The sequence below is a fragment of the Marmota flaviventris genome, chromosome 7 (genome assembly GCF_047511675.1).
Source record: "Marmota flaviventris isolate mMarFla1 chromosome 7, mMarFla1.hap1, whole genome shotgun sequence".
In the NCBI taxonomy this organism is placed as follows: domain Eukaryota; kingdom Metazoa; phylum Chordata; class Mammalia; order Rodentia; family Sciuridae; genus Marmota; species Marmota flaviventris.
Window position 1 is genome coordinate 98,592,520 of NC_092504.1, and position 17,665 is coordinate 98,610,184.

The following is a 17,665-nucleotide window of genomic DNA, read 5'->3' on the forward strand; positions in this document are numbered from 1 at the left end:
GCCTTTTCCCCCATTAGTCCACTTTGCTTTATATTTAAGTAGTTTCCTAGGGTTTACAATATATGTTTCTTATTCCATCTTCAAATAATGTTTCACTGCTTTGCACACAGCACATGAGCTTTTCAACAATACACTTCCCTTTTCTCCATCTCATCCTTTGGACTATTGTGATTGTACATTTACTTTTACATACACTATAATGTATATGTAATAATATGCATATGTGAAATTCAGATTATTTTAGTTTCAAACATTTATATTCAAAGTGATTAAAGGGCTGAGAAAAACATGTTGCTAACCTACCTAAAATTTTTTGTTAATCTCCAGTGTATGTTTCACTCCAGAAGTGTGATGAGTCCTTTTTATATCTTTTCATCATGTTTCTCTTTCCTCTGCCTTGTTGAATATATGAAGCGTATTTATAATAGAAACTTTTTTGTCTTCTAATTCCACCTTCAATTTTTAATCTATTTTATTAACTTTTCTTGTGTATGGGTCATCTTTTTTTGGACGCTGATAGTTTGTATGATTCACTTTATATAATCTGTTTTGGTTTGTGGATACATAAGTGTGTATTTATGTGTGCATATTGGAATGAAATCTCTATCTTGACCTCTGATTATTTACCCTGATTTGGAATGTTCCACTAGTATGCTGGGGTTCTCAGCTCTACCAGAAATTGGTGGCCTTTTCAAAATGAACCTTGGCTTACTTTAAATAATTTTTGTTCTTGTGGTCTTTGTTACTTAAGTATCTTTTTGCCTCCACTCTCTTGTTCTTTCTTTCATTTTCTTCCTTTTCTGCTGCTTTGGGACAGTTAACACCCAGAGGGCTTTGTGTACATGTGTGTGTGCTTGTGTGCTTGTGCTGAGATTTGAAACTAAAGGCCTTACATACCCTTAGTACATGCTGTACTACTGAGCCACACATTTGGCCTTAAATTAACACTTGAATTTTTTTCCCCTCTTCCCTTCAATATTGAGGATTAAACCCAGACCTTATGCAGGCTAAGCAACCTCTCTATCATTGTGGTATATCCCCAGCCCTTTTTATTTTGTTTTATTTTATTTTTATTTTGTTTTGAGACAGTGTCTAACTGAGTTGCTTAGGCTGGATACTAGTTTGTGATCTTCCTGCCTCAGTCTCCTCAATATCTGGGTTTACAGGCATGTACCACTGACCCAGGCAACACCCACTATCATCGTTCATGAAACTTTCCTAATCACCTCAATGTGGACAAAGAATTCCCTTCTTTTTAAGTTTCTGGGAATATGTTTTGTGATGCTTATCTTTGTTTTAAGTTATTTTAATATTTTTTTAATGCTTGCAAGAAATTATTATTTTTTTTTAAAGGAATGATGTCTGTAGAGTAGAGGAAGGGGACTAGTGAAAAGGAGGAAGTGAGGATTTAGGGGAAGTAGTAGGAATTAAAATGGAGCAAATTATGTTAGATGCATTTATAAATATGTCAAAATGATTTCCACTATTATATATAGCTGTATTACACTAATTAAAACATAAAAAAGATAAAAAGAAGACATCTGTATTTTTCTTTCATCTTTTATACTGTAACAATATGATCTTTTATGCCAATAGTATGATTCTATACCTAGAAGACCCAAAAAATTCCACCAGAAAACTTCTAGAACTGGTAAATGAATTAAGCAAATTAGCAGAATACAAAATCAATACCCATAAATCAAAAGCATTTCCGTATACCAGTGACAAATCCTCTGAAAGGGAAATGAGGAAAACAAACTACCCCATTTACAATAGCCTCAAAAAAAAAAAACAGTGAAAGACCTCTACAATGAAAACTACAGAATGCTAAAGAAAGAAATTAAAGAAGACCTCAGAAGATGGAAAGATCTCCATTGTTCTTAGATAGGCAGAACTAATATTGTCAAAATGACCATACTACCAAAAGCACTATGTAGATTTAATGCCAATCAAAATCCCAAAGACATTCCTCATAGAAATAGAAAAAGCAGTCATGAAATGAAATTCATTTGGGAAAATAAGAGACCCAGAATAGCTAAAGCAATTCTTAGTAGGAAGAGTGAAGCAGGTAGCATCACTATTTCAGATCTTAAACTATACTATAGAGCAATAGTAACAAAAACAGCATGGTATTGGCACCAAAATAGACTGGTAGACCAATGGTACAGAACAGAGGACACAGAGAATAACCTACATCATTACAGTTATCTTATATTAGACAAAGGCACCAAAAACATGCATTGGAGAAAAGATAGCCTCTTCAACAAGTGGTGCTGGGAAAACTGAAAATCCATACACAACAAAATGAAATTAAACCCTATCTCTCACCATGCACAAAAACTCAACTCAAAGTGGATCAAGGACCTAGCAATTAAACCAGAGACTCTGCATCTACTAGAAGAAAAAGTAGGGCCAAATCTCCATCATGTTGGAATAGGCTCCTACTTCCTTAATAATACTCCTATAGTGCCAGAATTAATATCAAGAATCAATAAATGGGATGGATTCAAACTAAAAAGTTTCTTAGCAAAAGAAACAATCAGTGAGGTGAATACAGACCCTACAATTTGGGAACAAATTTTTACCACATGCATGTCAGAGCACTAATCTCTAGGATATATAAAGAACTCAAAATTCTTAACACCAAAAAACCAAACAACCCAATCAATAAATGGGTTAAGAAACTGAACTCTTCTTAGAAGAAGTTATACAATTAATCAATAAAATATATGAAAAAATGTTCAACATCTCTAGCAATTAGAGAAATGCAAATCAAAACTACTCTAAGATTTCATCTCCAGTCAGAATAGCAGCTATTAAGAATACAAACAACAATAAGTGTTGGTGAGAATGTGGGGAAAAAAGGCACACTCATACAGTGCTGGTGAGATTAAAAATGGTGTAGCCAATATGGGAAGCAGTATGGAGAATCCTGGAAAACAGGGAATGAAACCACCATTTGACCTAGCTATCCTACTCCTCGGTCTATATTCAAAGGGCTTTAAATAGCATACTACAGGGACATAGCCACATCAATGTTTATAGTAGCACAATTCACAATAGCTAAACTGTGGAACGAACCTAGATGCCCTTCAATAGATGAATGGATAAAGAAAATGTGGTGTATATATACACATGGAATATTACTCAACTTTAAAAGAGACTAAAATAATAGCATTTGCAGGTAAATGGATAGAGATGGAGAATATAATGCTAAGTGAAATTAGCCCATCCCAAAAAACCAAATGCCAAATGTTTTCTCTGATTTAAGGCTGCTGATTCATAATGTGGTGGTGGAGGTGCATGGGAGCATTAGATGAACTCTAGATAGGGCAAAGGGGAAAATGGGAGGGGGGTTCATGGAGGTAGGAAAGACAGTGGAATGAGATGGACATCATTACCCTAAGTACATGTATGAATGGTGTGACTCTAGTTTGTGTACAACTGGAGATATGAAAAATTGTGCTGTATATGTGTAATATGAATTGTAATGCATTCTGCTGTCATATATAACAAATTAAAATTAAAAATGAAAAAAGCAAACAAAATCCCCTAAAATAAACAAATAATTCTTGATTCATTTGCATCTCAATACATGTGGGCCTCAAAAATGTTTAAAATAAGGTATCATCTACTATTAATTGAGATTAGTAAGATTTTATATAACTAATTATCATGATAAATTTTTAATGTAGCACACGTTTTTCTTTAGGGTACCAGATTTAGTGTTCAAGTTATGAGTGCTCACTGTTAAATATAGCTGTTCTATTCTTTCCCATCTGTTTCAATGTACGTATTAATTAAGTGATATTAGTTCTCTATATAGTTTATAAATTTTTTATAAATTAGTTTTTCAGTAGACTACACAAATTTGTCTGATTTTATGATTCTTTGTTCCAATGAAGTTTGCATCTTGGGTTTGTAAATCTTTGTTTAAAGTCCAGGAATCAAGAATTATTTACTGAGTACCAACTAGGTGCTAAGGCAAGGAAACAATATCAGTGCATGTGTTGAAATTCTGCTTGCATCTACTTGAAATTCTCTTTGTATAGGCTGTTTATATATGTTTATGAATATATAAGTTTATATATGCTGTATATATGTTTATATATGCTATTTTATATAAATAATATATTCTATTTCAAATAGTAAAGCAGTGGTCTTCTGAGGGTAAAAATGTTTTATCAGTTAAATATAAATACCACTTTCATGCCAAACAAATATGATTAGAAGACAAAAGTCTTTTGTATTTTATTTTCTTTAGGCATTTTTTTCTATTGTTCAGTAAGTCCACTCCTTTAGGTTCTTATTTTAATATATTAATAAAATCTGATATTATAATAATAACTTCTGTGGTACCCATTAATTCTAAAAATATAGTCTTAATGTTAAGAGTACTAAATGATTATATGCTTCTGTTTTTTTTCTCCAAAATCTTTGGAATCCTATTGAATCGGCCAGTGATGCAATTTTTTTTTAATAGGTGGCTGTGCACCATTTCTTTCTTCAAGTACCAGAGAAAGTACTTTTACTATTGCTTCTGACACTGAAAAAGCTGTTCCAGGTCCAGGGCAGTATAATGTTTCAGAAGCTCAGGTACATTTATATTGTTATTGTCTTGTTTAATAAAGGCTCATGATTTTTTCCTCTGGTAGTCTAAAATATCATTGACATATTTTATCCTTATAATAATCTTATTTTTCTTTTCAATCTATATTTTATGATTAAAATAAAATAAAATAAATGCATTTGATGTTGATTGCCTGATTGGGTAGTATTCATTGTTCCATGTCTTCTATAAGACACAAAACATGATTACATGCTATGTGGTCCATGAGATTAGGAGATTAATAAGAGTCTTGAGTGGATTATGGTTCCTTGACACTATCCTGGTCAGGCTCTTGAGATTGTACAGAAACAAGAGACAGATGAGACAATGGCAATGACTTTAGCTTTGGAGTACGATACAAAAATCAATTTTTGGTCAAGTCACGTAGAAGAGGGATGGCAGTAGAGTGAAGAGGTTAGTTTTAGTGCCATATTCTAAAGCTATAGTCATGCCATTGTCTCATCTGTCTTCTGTTTTTTACAGTCTTGAGTCTATAATCAGAATATCTTCAAGGGTCTCCATTCATGTTCATAAGTGGTGGCTATAACTCCAGTATCCTCATAATCATGAATATCAACTTTTACCCTTTTGAAATTTTATTTGAATTAGCTGGCTATTAGTTGATAATTTTCTAATTCTGGAGAATGCACATATGTTCCATAATGAGCTATGTAAGATTCCTCCAGAGTGTTCTATGCATTAAACAATGTTTAAAACTAATGTAAGCATAAAATAAAACTTTGCCAATAAGTGACATAAATCTTGCTGAAAATTATCAATATGTTATTTATGAAAATAACTGATCCTAAGCAAACTTGAAAGGTTTGCCTTTTCACTGCAATATGAATGCCAACATTTAAAAAGCTCATATCAGAAAAACGTTTCCAATAGCCTGGAAAGCATATATTCTATTCCTTCTTCACAACTTTGGAAATTCCTCTTTGATTTCTGTTCTTAAACTGCATTTTCATGTATTGTCTTAGAGTGCTCTAAGTACAGTATATTTTAGTTTGAGTTCAAAGTTAAAACTTGACAACTCATTGTCCTCTTTTATTAGAACTGTGTTTTTAATCAAAAGTCTTAACTTTTTGGGTTTTTTTTTTTTTGGTGCTACTAGGGATTGAACTCAGGGCCTTGCACATGCTAGGTAAGCACTCTACCTCTGACCTATATCCCTAGGCTCTCCCCTTTTTTTCAGGTTGTGTTTAAAGCTGTTTGTTTATAATATTTAATACTTGTCAAATAGAAATTAATTGTAAAACATTTCTTTTAATTATTCAATAAATAATTTTCTTTCCAAATTAGTATAATATAAAAGGAGGCCGTAGTCTACAAAACCGAGAGAAACGTTTTAAGAAGTTTATTTCAGACAATCCGGGACCTGCAAGCTATGATCAGTCTTATCCTAGAACATTAAAGATCCTGAACAGAAAAGGACTAGAAACTAAAGTGAGTCTTCAATCAGTATGTTGCTGTTTTATGTTATGCTTCTAATGACATTTCTTTTATTTAAAATGAAATAGAAAAGGTTTAAGTGATGTTAAGTACACTTAAAATGACATACTATAACCAGGTGCAGTAACTCACGCTTGTATCCCAGTAGCTTAGGAGGCTGAGACAGGAGGATCCTGAGTTCAAAGATAGCCTCAGCAAAATCAAGGCACTAAGAAGCTCAGTGAGACCCTGTCTGTAAAATATAAAATACGGCTGGGGATGTGGCTCAGTGGTCGAGTGCCTCTGAGTCAAATCCCCTGTAACAAAAACAAAAAAGACATTATAAAAATTAGTAAATTTGCTCATATCCATATTATAGTTTATAATTTAATGTTCAATGATGTTTATAAAGTTCAGTTTTTAAGAGTTTTATCATCTGACTTCATTTTTGCTCTTGATAAATCTGTAATCACTTCCAATGTCTTTGTTGAATTAGTAAGGTAATATTAAATACCATCTATTTAACTATATATAGAGTATTTATATAGAAAGTATTTACCTGTATATAAAGGAGACTGTGTTCAAAGTACTGTTAATAATACAGAGAAATTAAGAACATCATTTCTGAATTAAAAAACCTTCAGGTTTAGATGGGTAGCTTCTAATTCAAGGCTAAATGAATGATCATGTCAGTAAATGTCATAGGAATTTAGAGAAGGGAGGGAATAGGAAAAGAATTGAAATTGACTTTAAAGAATGATTCACTAAGGGACATAAGACCTGCCCAAATTGAACCAGGATGATGTAGAAAATTTAAACAGATGAATTTTCAGTAATTAAATTGAAGATGCCATCAAAAGCCTTCCAACAAAGAAAAGCCCAGGATCAGATGAATTCTCAGCCAAGTTCTACCAGACCTATAGAGAAGAACTAACACTACTAATACCATTCTTCTTCAAATTATTCCATGAAATAGAAAAGGAGGGAACCATTCCAAACTCATTCTATGAAGCTAGTATTACCCTGGTACCAACACCAGACAAAGATACATCAAGCAAAGAAAACTTTAGACCAATATTCTTGATAAACATAGATATAAAAATTCTTAATAAAATATTAGCAAACCACATACCAAAACACATTAAAAAGATAGTGCACCATGATCAAGTGGGTTTTATCACAGGAATGCAAGTTTGGTTCAACATATGGAAATCAATAAATGTAATTCACCACACAAATAGATTTGAAGACAAAAATTACATGGTTATCCCAATAGATGCAGAAAAAGCATTTGACAAAATATAGCATCCATTTATGTTTAATACACAAGAAAAACTAGGGATGGTAAGAACATACCTCAATATTGTAAAAGTTACATATGACAAACCAAAGGCCAACATCATTTAAAAGGAAAAAAATTGAAAGCATTCCATCTAAAAACTGGAATAAGACAGGGATACCCACTTTTACCACTTCTATTCAACATAGTCCTTGAAACTCTAGCCAAAGCAATTAAAATGAAAGAAATTAAAGGGATACAAATAGGAAAAGAAGAGCTCAAACTATCTGTTTGCTAATGACATGATCCTATATTTAGAAGACCAAAAACAACAAACTTCACTATAAAATTTGTAGAACTCATAAATGAATTCAGCAAATTAGGATACAAAATTAACACCCATACATCATTGCATTCCTATATACCAATGATGAATCAGCTGAAAGAGAAATTAGGAAAACTATCCCATTCACAATAGCCTCAACAAAATAAAACAAAACTTGGGAATCTGGGAATCGATTTAACAAACGAGGTAAAAGACCACTACAATGAAAACTACAGGCCACTAAAGAAACAAATTGAAGAAGACCTTAGAAGAAGGAAAGATCTCCCATGTTCTTGGATAGGCTGAGTTAATATTGTCAAAATGGCCATACTAACAAAAGTGTTATACAGATTTAATGCAATTCCTATTAAAATTCCAATGACATTCTTTATAGAAATAGAAAAAGCAGTCATAAAATTTATTTGGAAAAAATAAGAGGCCCAAAATAGGCAAAAAATGAAGCAAGAGGCATCACAATACTAGACCTTAAGTTATGCTACAGAGCTATAGTATTTGCACCAAAACAGGCATGAAGACCAATGCAATAGAACAGCCACAAAAATACAGTTATCTCATACTAGACAAAAGTGCCAAAAACATACACTGGATAAAAGATAGCCTCTTCAATAAATGGTGCTGGGAAAACTGAGATTCCATATGTAGTAGAATGAAATTTAATCCCTATTTCTTACTCTGCACAAAACTCAAAGTGGATCAAAGACTTTGGTATTAGATCAGAAACCCTGCACCTACAGATTGTATAGACCCAACACTCCAATATGTTGGCTTAGGAACTGACTTCCTTAATTGGATTCCTAAGCATGAGAAGTAAAATAAAAAAATCAGTAATTGGAATGGCATCAAACTAAAAAGCTTCTTTCTAGCAAAGGATACAAGAGCAGGAAGAGAGAGCCTACAGAATGGGGGAAAATCTTTGCTACTTGCACCACAGATAGAGCATTAATATCCAGGATATATAAAGAACTCAAAAAACTTAACACCAAAAATAAATAAAAGAACAAATGAGCAAAGGAACTAAACAGACACTTCTCAAAAGAAGACATATGAATGGTCAACAAATATATAAAAAAGTTAAACATCTCTAGCAGTTAGAGAAATGTAAATTAAAACTACACTGAGATTTCATCTCACTCCAACCAGAATGGCAATTATCAAGAATACAAGTTATAATATATGTTGGTGAGGATGTAGGGAAAATTGCTAGTGGGGCTGCAAATTGGTGCAACTCTGGAAAACAATATGGAGATTTCTCAAAAAAAACCAAAAACCAAAAAACTAGGAATGAAACCACCATTTCACCCAGTTATCCCATTACTTGGTGTATATCCAAAGGAGTTAAAATGTGCATACTACAGTGACAGAGCCATATCAGTGTTTATAGCAGCACAGTTCACAATAGGTAATATATGGAACCAACCTAGATGCCCATCAACAGGTGAATGGATAAAGAAATTGTGGTATATATACACAATGAATATTACTATTTCATAAAGAAGAATGAGCTCGTGCAGTGGTGCACTCTTTTAATCTCAGTGGCTTAGGACACTGAGGCAGGAGGATTGCGAGTTTAAAGCCAGCCTCAGCAACTTAGTCCCTAAGCAACTTACCAAGACCCTCTTTAAATAAAATGTAAAAATGGCTGGGGATGTGGCTCAGTGGTTAAGTGTTCCTGAGTTCAATCCCTGGTGTTAAAATAAATAAATAAATAAAAGAAGGAAATTTTATGACATTTTTTTGGTAAATGGAAGGATTTGGAAACTACTGTGCTAAGTGAAATAAGCTAATCCAAAACAAACAAACAAATAAATAAATAAATAGCAAATATTTTCTCTGATAGTGCAACTAAACCAAAGGGGAAGAATAGAAGTTCATTAGATTAGACCAAGGGGAATGAATGGAAGAGAGGGGGGATAGGAATAAAATATTCAATGAAAAGAATCTGACATAATTTTCCTATGTACATATATGAATATACCACAATCAATCTTACCATTGTGTGCATCTACAGGAATAGGGCCCTAATTAGAATAAGATATATTGCGTGCATTTATAATTTTATCAAATGGATTCTACTGTCATATATAACTAAAAAGAACCAGTAAAAAAAAAAAAAGGAAAAAGAAAAAAGCGTGATTCACTAAGTAGTTAAAAACATTAAGATTGATAAATCCACATGAATGAAGATATTGAGGTGTTTAGTAGCATGATATGTTCAGAACAGTACAGAGTTCTTTGGAATATTTGTAGTACAGGATTTAAGGGAAAGCAGCAGGAGGATGGGATGAGGAAGGAGATAAGGGCTGTATTTTGGAAAGCCTTGACATGCCAAAAACACTATTTGAAAGTACAACTTGGTAATTAATGTCAAAGTATCATTAAAATCACTTTTTTTGTTTCTATTTCCATGCAATATTATATTGTAGACATTTTCCTGCTATGTAGCCTTCATAATTAGTGTATTTATACAAAACAACAGTAATATGGAGATAAATCAGGAGTTTCAAGGAATGAAGTCAGGAAATATTATTGAAAAATAAAAAGTTTGTTTTTCTATGGCAGGTACTATAATAGTGTTTGTGTGGCATTTTTTTTTTCTTTTTGAATTAATAATTTTTGCTTTACTAAGCAAGTTGCAAATGAGAGAGAATCCTCTTATGATAGCTTCAATAATAATAGTATATATTCTCATTGTTTATAATGGAGACTTGAATTCACTCCTTTAAGTTACTTTTATTAAGCAAACATTTTTGGCTTTATTTATTTATTAGGTTAATATTTAATAGTTGCCTTTTTAGAAATTTAGTATTTTTTTTATTCCCTTTGTGCTTGCCTTGGAATAAAAAATCATAAAATGTTTTCCTTAAAGAAAATTTCAAGAGCACCTACAATTAATAAAAGTATTGATGTTCCTTCAATTCCTTCTTGTGGACAGTCATATGGTTATAATATTAATGAGGATGGAAGTATTATAAAACGTTTTCCACCTGCTAGTGACCCCACACTTGGGCCAGCATACTACAAACCTCAATTTGTAAGTATAATGCATTTCAGAATGAAAGTTTGGAAATTAGTTTATAATTGTATATGTTTCAATTCATGTAACACTAATTGCAGTAGAAATAGACTTCAAATTTCAGTGGCTTCATACAGTTGAATTTCTTTTTATCATGCATATGAGAATCTACATTCAACTAGCAGAAGTGTATGAAGGATTACGAGTGAGAGGTTTCTGTAAGCAAGGCTAAATCTCAGTCACATGGCTGTATTTTACTAACAAAGAGACTAACAATCTCACTGTGGCAGAGTGCTTGCCTAGCATGTGTAAGGCACTGGGTTCGATCCTCAGCACCACATAAAAATAAACAGATAAGTTTTGGGGTATGATATCCTTCAAATTGTTAACAGCTTTTTTCTTAAAATATTTTTATTATAATTTATGTAATATATGAAAAACAGATGATGCAACAAAAAATGACATCAATGGGTACACGTGGCAGAGAATACAGAATTTAGAGAAGGAGTACAGGCAAAACATTAAAACAAACAACAAATTCTGAGGAAGGATGGATTTCTGATTTTCATAGTTGACACATTATATTATAAAACAGGACTGTTTTCAACAAAAATTTATGAAACACTGAGATTTAAAATATGGCTTATATACCGTAAGAGAAACTGTTATTGAGGAGGCCAGGACGTTGGACTTACTAAACCAAGTGTTTAAATCAACTATTTAAAATATGTTCAAAGAACTAAAAGAAACTATGTCTAAAGAACTAAATGAAAGTGTAAAAACAGTATATACCAAATAGTATCATTAAAGAAGAGATTGACATTATAGAGAAAGAAAACAAGTAGAAATTTTAGAATTGAAAAGATCATAATGGAAATGAAAAATTTGATACAGGAATCCAACAGCAGATTTGAACTAGTAGAGGAAATAATCAATCAACTTGAAGACAAGTAAGTTGATATTATGCAATTTGATGAACAGAAAGAAAATAGGATGAAGAAGAATATACATAGTTTTAGAGACCTGTGGTTGACGTCGAACATATCAACATAGGCATAATGGGAATTCTAAGGAGAGGAGAAAGAGAGGAAAGGGAATAAAGAATATTGAAAAAATAATGCTTGAAAGCATTTTCAATATGATGAAAAACATTAATCTACTCATACAAGAAACTCAACAAACTCCTACTAGGATAAATACAAAGAGATGTGATTAGTGATTAACATTGGGAGCTACTGATGGCTGTAGTGTGTTATCTTTTTGTGACTGTGAATAAAATACTTGACAAAGAACAACTTAGAGGTGAAAAATTTTATTTTGAGTTCTCTGTTTCAGAGGTTCAATCCATGGTCAGCCATCTCCATTACGCTGGGCTTGAGGTGGTGCAGAACATCCTGGCAGAAGGGAAATGCTGGAGGAAAACTACTCACCCCATGGTAGCCAGGAAGCAGAGAAAAGGAGGAGCTGGGGATAAGAAATAATCCTCAAGGGATTATTGATCCTCATTGACCCACCTCCTTCAGGCAGGCCCCACCTGCATGCAGTTACCACACAGTAAAGTAGTCCTTTCAAGTGTTTAACCAACCAAATGGTTTAATCCACTGATTAGGTTATAGCTCTCATAATCTAATCATTTGTGCTGAACATTCTTGCATTAACACAGGAGCTTTTGGGGATACCTCATATCCAGACTACAACATGTGGGATGATATAACAAGAGAGAGAAATGAATTACAGTAGATGGGGTAGAGAGTGAAGATGGGAGGGGAGGGGAGAGGGGATAGTAGAGGATAGGAAGGGCAGCAGAATACAACAGACACTAGTATGGCAGTATGTAAAAAAGTGGATGTGGAACCGATGTGAATCTGCAATATGTATACGGGGTAAAAATGGGAGTTCATAATCTGCTTGAATCAAATGTATGAAATATGATATGTCAAGAGCTTTGTAATGTTTTGAACAAGTAATAATAAATAAAAAAGAAAAAAAAAACAAAGTGAGGGAAAATACTGTCAATCATGAATTTTATTATAACTAAAACTATTCTATGAAAATTAATGAAAACTAAGACATTCCCAAATAAGTGGAAATGGAAAGAGTTTTTTTATTTACAAGAAATACTAAAAAGTGTAGGCTGAAATGAAAAGTTATTAGCTAGTAAAGAATTAAAGAATGGTAAGATAAATACATAAGACGAAATTATTTAACTTTTGTAATGCTTTGATTCCTATTATGTAAAAAATTAGAAATGATATATTTTTTGTTCAAATATAAGTAGTAGGCGAATATTTTAAGACCTAGTGAACTTTCTACACTATGAAACTTTTGAAGAAACTGGTTACTTCTGGTAAAATAGAGTAAGGGATCTTATAAATTGTATAATAATTTTTTTCTTCCTCCTGAGAGTTCCTACTCCTTTCTGGTAATGAGACTTTAGTCTCAAGAATATTTCACATTCCCTTTTTATGCCAGACCTGTTCTTTCAGGCCTTGACAAGCCTATCACCTGTTAATAATAACTAATTATTAGTTCTCATCAATAGACAGTGGCAAGTATCTTAGATGTTTGATTAAGATATGCCTAAGAGAACAACAGAGATCATTTTTGTAAAAATTACAGTGAACTCAATAAAAGTGCAGTGGTCCTGATATCAGGATATTCTCTACAAGGTGAAAGACAAGTTATGAGCAGCAGTGTAATGGAGCCAGGCTGCCTATGTTTGTTTCTTGAGTCCATTACCTAATAGTTAATGGCTCATTGTCAAATTATTTAGCCTCTTTTTGCTTAATTGCCTTATCAGAAATATTCTTGAGAAAAACTGTAGTCTGATATACTCAAATTAGTATTTAGTTTTCACAATAGCCATAAATATTTGGCTTTAACTTAATTACTTAATTCCCTGATTCCTCTTTTTTTTTATTGGTTATTCAAAACATTACAAAGCTTCTCGGACTATTCCCTGATTCCTCTTAACTTAAATATCAAAATATAGTTCTTGCTCTAAAATTATATTTTCTATATAAATGATTTCTTTGATTTGGAATAATGTATCATTAATTAGAAGGCCTAAATAATGCCTCCAAGCTTCTTTAGATATATAAAACTTTTTCCCCATATGACTAAGCATTACTTTGATATATAAACTAGATTTCTTTCTGGACGAATTATTCAGACAGAAAGAAGAAGAAAATTTATTACATAACATTAATATTAATAGGGCCAATTTATTAGATAACCTGTTTTAGTAATTTTGTGTCAATCTAGCTTATACTTCCTAGAATAAAAATCCAAATTTAATTTTAAAAAACACATAAAACATAGATTAACATACAAATTAAAGGAAGTTTTTAATATTCAGGAAGATTCAGTAAAGTTTAATTGGAATTGAACTTTGATGTTTTGTGAAATCCCCATCTTGAACTTGAGAGAGAAATAAGAGGGTGGGTGTCGGAGCTTAGTGGCTAACAGCTTTATTTTCTTCTGTAGAATAACAGGTTTTCACAGACTGCTGCATAAGTAATACCTTAGTAATGTTAAATCTTATTCACATTTCTGATAATTCTGTGGAGCCCTTTATGTGCATTTTGAGATAATACTATATGTGGGCTCAGTTTCCAGATGTAAATTATTAGTAGAAAATAAAGAAAATAATCTAAAAGATGAGTATTTATTGTGGTTCTTCTTTAACTGGTGAGTCACATCTACTGAAGGAATCTGATAAATCTTAAATATAGAATCAAGTGTTTTACAAAAACTTTAGCAAAATTTAATTTGTAAAGATACATTGTTTTGTATAATATTTTAAGTGATAAAATTTAGTTTTTATCATTTTTCAGAAAAACCCAGGAAACTGTTAGATGTAAATTTTTTCAGGGGTGGATTTCACAAGCAAGGTTGGCAGTTAGAATTATGATACTGACATTTAGTAATGATAGCATGCTGTGAGCTACCTGTGCACGGCCTAACTGAAAAGCAGTCCATTAGTGTTTAAATTGATGCTCTTTGGGACTTCTAATTTTTCACAAATCCTACTTTCATATATAATTATGAAAGGATTGGGGGTAAAAGTTACAAAGTCCCTTCTTCATTCATTTAATTGTCAATGAGAATGGCAGTTAGTAATTCTTCTTCAAATTTTATTATAGCGTTCATTTAAAATAATGCAGCTCCATGCTGAGTTTGCTTCAATTAAGTCATATTTTATTTGCTAATGACTTTCCAAGTTGACAGTGACCTTGAAGTGAGCACCGTCAACACTTCTTGATGTAATAGAGAGTGTGATTTAGAATTGAGTGTATCAATTTGTTTTGCAGTTTTGTCTATATTTTTAAGAGGTTTTTAAATTAAATTTCATTTACTTGAGTACTATAGAGGTTAGTGAGTTAAGTAGTCATCAGCTCACATGGTTTAAATGAGATTAATTTTATTGTATACAAAGAAAGGATTTTGCTAAAGTCTTGAGTTTTTATGTGTGCATTTATGCACATATACATATATGCGTACATATGTGTTCTTTCCTTTGACTCTATTAATTTTATAATTGTTCAATTGCTGACCCATAAAATCTCAATAATGTAAATTCAACTGAAAAAAGCTTCTCTGACACAATTCTCCTCAAGGTCCTGAATTGCTGTGGTAAAATAGTTACTATAAAAGGTTTCCATGGGCCTGGGGGTATAGTTCAGTGTTAGAGTACTTGCTTAGCATGAAGAAAGCCTTTGATTTGATCCTTAGCACTGGGGGAAAATAGGCTTAACTTGATGTTTTAGGCTAAAAAAAAAAAGATAGAAAAGGTGACTTAACACAATGCTCTTTTAAAATACTGACTTTTTTGACAAATCTGTAGACTACAGTAAATATATTAGGTATGTAGAACAATTAATGAAATTCTGCTTTATTTCTAAGTAAAAATAAAGTACAATATAAATGGCAAAAATTTTCTTTCTATCATCAAAACATCCTGTGTAGTTTTAGCAAAAAGAAAGGGTTGTGTGGTGAGGTACTGTGTCTTCAAGTTCTATTGAATGTAATAGTCTGAACGCAGCACTGACCTTATAGCAACAAGCTGCTTTTCAGCTGCTCCAATGGATGCCCTGGTTTGTGTTAGTATATGTCTACTAGTATCTGCTTCTGTGCTAAATATGTCAGGCTCTGCCACTTTTGTGTGCCATTCAGCTATGTGTTACAGCATTTGCGTCTCCAACCCTAGACCCTTTGGATGTTCATCTATCTTATTTCATTCATCATGGTTATTATTAGGATTCCCAAAACTGTGTGGTTTGTGTGTGTGTGTGTATGTGTGTGTGTGTGTGTGTGTGTGTGTGTGTATGTATAAATGTCTTACAGAGTTTGGTGGGATAGTTCTTTGAATTATTCAAGTTTTTATTCATAGCCATAGTCTTTCAAGGATCTGACAGGGAAGGGGTTAAGCTTCAGAATCATGTATTAATTAGAATCCCTACTTACAATAATAATAACAACAACAATATCTTACTTTGATATAGTGATTTATAGGACTAAATCATCCATCACTCATGGTGTTAAAACTAAATGTCCATAGTAAGGAGGGGAAAATACCTCTCTGTTCTTTATGTTATAATGCAGTAGAAGAAATCTGTAGATAATAATCTAAGCACACTGAGACCATGTACAATGCTGGAAATATTTCTAAAAGAAATAAGGATTCATCCTTTTTATTTATATAACACATCTTTCATGCTTCATTGGATTACAAGTAATGAATAAAATAATAACAACAAACAATAATGTTTGTTTATTGGTCAAGCATCAGGGTTTACCAATGTAGAGGACCTCAAGCCTTCCACACAGTTCCCTTTCCCAAGTATTTCTAGAAGTCCTCAGGGGCTGTCCCAGCCATGCTCTTGAGTAAGTCTGTTTGCACTGAGTACAGCGGTAGCTCCATCAGGCTTTTCAGTCTCTTGCTAGATGGTGCTCTCTGCTGGGCATTTCCATCAGTGTTCTCTAGCACAGTTAAAACTGCAGGATGAGCTGGGGTGAAGTGAGGAGGATAATACCCTTCTTTCCTCATACTCTAATAGAAGGGTTTAAAAGTAGCAATGCTTTTAATGAAACAGTTCTTTTAGATTTTTCTTCATAGCATAATTGCATACTGCAAGAATACAGGCATAAATCCAGTCTGTGTTAGGAGGTAAATTCAGTCAACAGAAAATTCTTAGTGTTTGGTGTTGCCACTCTTTTGACACAAATATTTTCTCACTGGGTGAAAGTCATCATGATTAACAGTGGATTAGTTTTCACATTCACCTTCTGATTGGTTTGCTCTTAGTTCCAAAACATCCCAATGTATGTCTGAATCCTACCTGGACATAGCTGGTGACTCTGTGTTTCTTTACCTTTAGCTCTAACATCCAGCTGTGCCAGCTTCTGTTTGTATTTTGTTGTTGAATCCCATAGCATTTAGAGTGGTGTATCTCTAACTAGAAATTGCTACCTACTCACAGTCCAGGAGTCTATCATTTTCTCCAGTTTCTGTCTTTCTGGGGATGTTAATAAGAGTTCCACTGAGGTTCCTTTCACATGTAGTAGATTTCTTTTCTGGTTCCAGTTTCTATTGTTCTGCATCTTATAGAAATTCCTTAAAGTGTCTCTCATGTGAATGATATTTTCTATTTTTAAATTGATTTTATTTTTTTAAATACATGACAGCAGAATGTATTACAATTTTTATTACATATATAGAGCACAATTTTTCATATCTTTGTATAAAGTATGTTCATGCCAATTCATGTATTTATACATGTACTTGTTTTTTTTGCATTACAATTCTTATTACACATATATACCACAATTTTTTATATCTATGTTTGTATATAAAGTAGGTTGACACCCAATTATTGTCTTTATACATGTACTTTGGATAATGATGTCCATCACATTCATTCTACTATCCTTGCTAATCCCCTGCCTTCTTCCTTTCCCTCCCTCCACTCTTCCCTATCTAGA

The 17,665-nt window shown here is 32.6% G+C and overlaps 1 protein-coding gene across 1 annotated transcript in view; it reads left to right on the forward strand.

The window, feature by feature from the left end:
• Stpg2 (sperm tail PG-rich repeat containing 2) overlaps positions 1 to 17,665 on the forward strand; it is a 567,583-nt gene that overhangs the window by 4,962 nt on the left and 544,956 nt on the right. The window contains exons 2-4 of the mRNA XM_034636578.2: positions 4,484 to 4,596; positions 5,915 to 6,058; positions 10,535 to 10,699. Of these exons, the coding sequence (XP_034492469.2) occupies positions 4,484 to 4,596; positions 5,915 to 6,058; positions 10,535 to 10,699 (422 nt within the window). The remainder of the gene's footprint in view (positions 1 to 4,483; positions 4,597 to 5,914; positions 6,059 to 10,534; positions 10,700 to 17,665) is intronic.